Genomic DNA, 4,837 nt, shown 5'->3' with positions numbered 1-4,837 from the left:
CCCAAGGTCCCTGCATATGGTTTGGGCCACATTACCGCTTGGCGCCACATGTATCCCCCACATAGACACTCCACCTGCCGCCATTGCAACGTCGCCTTCCAAGGTTGCTTCATAGACATCCGTGGAGTGTCCGAAAAGCAAATTCACTATACATAGACGTCAGCATGAAGCTCACCCTCATCCTCGCCTTGGCTACGGCCGCTCTCGCTGGCGAGATTGTCAACAACGAGGCAAGTAACACCCCGCGAAGCTATACGGCATGCATGGCGTGCTAACGCCTTGTACAGCATCTCAAGACCGAAGTCCTCACCGAAGCCAACTGCGTGCGCAAGACCAAGGCCGGCGACAAGGTCAACGTCCACTACCGCGGCACCCTCGAAAGCGACGGCAGCGAATTCGACGCCTCATACAACCGCGGCCAGCCCTTGTCCTTCGCCGTCGGTACCGGTCAAGTCATCAAGGGATGGGACCAAGGCCTGCTAGACATGTGCCCCGGCGAAAAGAGGAAGCTCACAATCCAGCCTGAGTGGGCCTATGGCTCGCGGGGTGCTGGCCCCATCCCCGCCAACAGCGTCTTGAGTAAGTGCTATTGGGACACACGGCGAATACATTGACTGACGTATGACAGTCTTCGAGTCGGAGTTGGTCTCCATTGACGGCGTTGACAAAGAGGAGTTGTAACAGGGTCTGAGATGACTATTTGCACATACATAGCATTGTACGTGTGAGAATAAACTCGAGGTCCCGTAGGCAGGCTGCGCCTTGCTGCTATAGTAGAATCAACATGATGTGACTCATGTCAATCCTGACCGTGACCTTCAACCCATTGGATCTTCAACTCCTTGGTTCACCATCCGTTGAGTCTGCCGTCTCGACGACTTTCCTGTATTTTCCAGATCTGCGTAATTCTAGTTTCCAGTTGGATGTTATTGTTGAACATTAACACAATTGTGTCCGCTTTTATCTTCACCTTTGGACATTCCGCACTTACCGTAGCTCTAGTCGACGTTCTGCAAGCTAACGTTCGTGTTTTTCTAGTTCTATCAGTCCCGTCAAAGTATATTCTGCTACTACCATACTGCAACTTGACAGACAGCGTGCACTAATCAGCACGCATTCCCCACACTAATCTTTCTACACGAACGAGCAAGATGCCATCCTTCTCCAATCCAGGGTATCGTTCAGTATGCTAAAATCCCCTTCGCCGCACCAACCTCCATACTGAAGCCCTCTTGACAAGGTCAAAACCCCAGACGTTCGCTCTGAGATCAAACACATGATCGCCATTGTAGTTGCAATCAGCAAGACCGCCTCATCGCTCGTCCAAGGGTCAAAGGCAAGAAGGTCATGACAAAGGGTCGAAGACAAAGGCGCTCGTAGTCGAGGAAGTGAACGAGCTTGACGCATTTCCGAAGGACTGCGACGTTCTTCTATCCAAGCCAAAAAAGAAGGCAGAACAAGACACATTTTGTAAAATAGCACCTTCCGGTGCAGATCTGTTCATTTGAACTTATGAAAGCAGGCGCGCTCAGCACACATGATGAGCGGTGTTGCGTTGCTTGGCGCTCGATAGACCCATGCCCTCATCACCATAAACAAAGTCATTAAATGGTAGCTGTGCTCGAGCCGCAATGCGATGACTAGGCATTCAATCCCGAGGCTGAAGTGGTTTGAATGCGATCATAAGATTGACGCAGTCAAAATCATGGATTTATCAAGTGTGATGTAATACCTACAAGACCAATGTATTTGAGCCTGCATCTATGCCAGCTCCCGTTCCAGATTCGTCGCAAAGACACATCGTATACGCCGCCTCCGACTCGCGAGTCTCGATGCACGTTGTTGACCCTACGGAGGGAAACGAACTGCATCTGATAGATGCTTCAGAGGCGGTTGAAGCTACCTAGGTATGAACAGGAGTACAGCGGCAGAGAAGAAGCGCCTCCTTTGGTGCAAAGACCAGCCATTATGCAAAGACCAAACGTGATTGCGACAGGAATGCACGTTTGAAGTTTAGGAAAAGACGTAAGAGCCTCAGTTGCCAGGTTGGAAAGAAGGCTTGGGCTTGTTCACTTGCAAGTGCAGCCCTGGTTCCTCCATCATCATCACATCGCCCTTGTCTTGTGCCGTCGCTGTTTTCTGGCTGTCGCTACTGATGGTTGTGAACTGCCGGTCGCGGCTTGCGTCGTGTTGATCATCGTTATTGGTATCGATGTAATGCTCTTGCAGCTCGATGTCGACGGCCCCCTTCATACTCTCTCGTGTGCGCCATTGGAAGCGTGGGAATGAGTTTGGCGGGAATGGATTCCTGCTCGGACTGGTATCGAAGTAAGGAATGAAACGGCTCTGGATAATAGAGATGGGCAGTCAGCACTGATCTCATCTTCGTACACAGGGAGAATCTTACCAGCATCCACTTGATCGCTGGGCCACACGCGGCAATTACACCCAGATTGGCTTCTACATTTGACAACACGCTTCGTATGTTGTAGGGGTCCTCGACGTAAATCGTGGGCAACGCCATAACCTCGACGAATTTGTGTAGACGGTAGCAGCCAATAGCTGTCACGGTAAGTGGCAGCGAGAGAAACCCTATCACGAACACCTTGTTCTTCAAAGGCATTCGTAGATCGTAGAGGACCCAGGCTGGAATTAGTGATACGAGGACATCGGTAATGATCGTCACACCGATCGTGCCGAATACATACGCAGCGCGATCGCCGCATGTACCATCTATGCTCCCATGCCATGCTTTTTGTATAGGCCAGCACATAAACAGACTACCCAAAGTAGAACTGATGATGAACATGATGTTTATAGCGATCAGAGTCCAGAGACTTGCGATGATGAGGCGATCCATACAACGGAGCTTCAAGAGCGTGATCAGGAACGAGATCTTGGCTAGACCTAGAATGGGGTTGTAGATGACGTTGTTCGTATGTCGCCACTATGAGGATGGTTGTCAGTACCAGAGTTGACGCCTAAGTATTATATAGTTGACCATACAAAACCGACGTCTGACTTATGCGGGGCTCCCTCGGGAATATCGGCCGAATGGTATCCTGCGTAAGACACCAGAATGACTGAATTGGGTCAGATGGTAGAGGTGTACAGAGCATTTCGAACGTACACTTCCACATAGTGGCTGTGAGTGCTACCAGTATAGCCTCTGCTACTACCAAGAGTGTATCCTCTAGAGCAGTTTTGTTAGCGTAAGTTTAGTTTCGTAGGAAAGGATATCACCAACCGATAGCATAGGTACGCTCCTTGATCTTTCTCCATATTCTGATAGATACAACCAAGAAGGACACTAGGAAAGGGAAAATTATGAGGAAGATGTTGACTGATTGAAGGCCTGTACCTGCCATGCTGCGCGAAGAGGAAGATCACGAGTTCACCTCGAAGGGCTACAGTGGCGTGAAAGTCTGTCCTCGGCAGAGTTGAACGGAATTTAATTGTATAGGAGTGTAGGTAATCTTATAGATGGCGCTCGCGTACCCTAAGAAGAGTTTCATGACGCCGCAATCCGACATTCTTTCATGTTCATCACATGTGTGATACGCTCCAAAACGTCGGGTGTCGATATTGGCGAGCGGTCCATGGTCCCGTCCCGTTTACCGTGCCACATCCCATAAAGACAAAGCTCCAAATCTGGGCATGGGTACGGACGGGGAACCCAATATGTTGCCACCTTCAAACCTCAGCATCCAACAGCACAAACAATCTTTTCGACAGCTGCATTAGTCACAAGCCCAGCTTATGTCGCCTCGTGAGCTGTCGACAGATGCGAGAAGTAGGTAAGCCACCTGCATTGACCAAAGCACGAAGGTGCCAGACCTCGCTTTGGGAGTGCCCCTCAATTTCGGATGAGGCGGCAATGCAAAGGATTCGCAATGCTCTAATCTATTCCCAAAATCAACGAAGGTCGCTGACATTGGTCCGCGGATTGCCGCTTGTGCAACAGAGCGGCAAAGGTGCAAACGTAGGATTCAGTGCCAAGGCTCTAGAGTAAGGGCTCCCTAGGTAAGCACAATAAGTGGGGCGGGCTCGGCCCCGGGGGAAGCGGGCGTGCCGCCCCCTGAAAGTTGAGGTATGATTGGGGCTTGCCAATGCCGCATACCAGGCCGTGCAAGCGGCAAATCAGCAAAGCTACAAGGGAGACTGTCTCCGTGTTCTTTTCTTTTGCGACTGACGAATCGTATATCAAACCGACCGCTGTCTTATTCCTGCAGTCCCTGCGTCTGTATACATGTGCATGACTTTGTTGGGCCTTCCTCTTGGGTAACATGATAGTCAAAAACTACGTCTTGTCAGAATCTAGAGCAGTGACACGCGAATCATGTACTGAAAGCCCACTGAGAATGAGCCAGAGAGATAGGCATCAACCGGCTAAAGGATACAAGATAAAAGGTCGAGCAGCTCAATGTTGGACCATTACCAGCCCCATCCACTTCGTCTTCGCTTTTCAAGTCGCCATGTACGCTATGCAGCGGTCAACGACACTACTCTTGGCTCTCTCGCCATTGCTTACACTCGTCCAAGCATCCGCCGTGGATGGTATCGAGCCTGCAGCTGCTACCGTTCCAAATACGCCGGCAGCAGGAGCATCTTTACAGGCAGCGGAGAAACTCCAATTGACTGATGAAGTGATCGAACGCCTGGAAACAGAAGAAGCCACATCAAACTATGCCAAATACTTCAAATTTGGTGATAGCGATGCTCCTGCCTATTCAGCGTCTTGCAAGACGTTTCCCGGAGACGACGCTTGGCCGAAAGACACCACCTGGCACATGTTCGACGTGCTCCTCGGCGGAGCATTGATCCCAACCAAGCCAAT

The 4,837-nt window shown here is 50.5% G+C and overlaps 2 protein-coding genes across 2 annotated transcripts; one reads left to right on the top strand and one right to left on the bottom strand.

Annotated features, from left to right (window-relative positions):
* Positions 1-259: 259 nt before the first annotated feature.
* FPR2 (Peptidyl-prolyl cis-trans isomerase fpr2) lies at positions 260-614 on the top strand (the record flags this gene model as incomplete). Its single annotated transcript, XM_051438897.1, is given in 2 exon segments — positions 260-268; positions 288-614. The coding sequence occupies 2 exon segments, from the start codon at positions 260-262 to the stop codon at positions 612-614; spliced, it is 336 nt and encodes a 111-aa protein (XP_051287560.1).
* A 1,420-nt stretch (positions 615-2,034) lies between these two features.
* J4E90_009377 (uncharacterized protein) lies at positions 2,035-2,413 on the bottom strand (the record flags this gene model as incomplete). Its single annotated transcript, XM_051438896.1, has 2 exons — positions 2,035-2,346; positions 2,408-2,413. The coding sequence occupies 2 exons, from the start codon at positions 2,411-2,413 to the stop codon at positions 2,035-2,037; spliced, it is 318 nt and encodes a 105-aa protein (XP_051287559.1).
* Positions 2,414-4,837: the final 2,424 nt, after the last annotated feature.

The sequence above is a fragment of the Alternaria incomplexa genome, assembly GCF_024043165.1.
Source record: "Alternaria incomplexa strain BMP 0042 chromosome Unknown scaffold_15, whole genome shotgun sequence".
NCBI classification, from domain to species: Eukaryota; Fungi; Ascomycota; class Dothideomycetes; order Pleosporales; family Pleosporaceae; genus Alternaria; species Alternaria incomplexa.
Note: the sequence above shows the minus strand (reverse complement) of the source record. Positions and strands in the feature narration are given on the sequence as shown.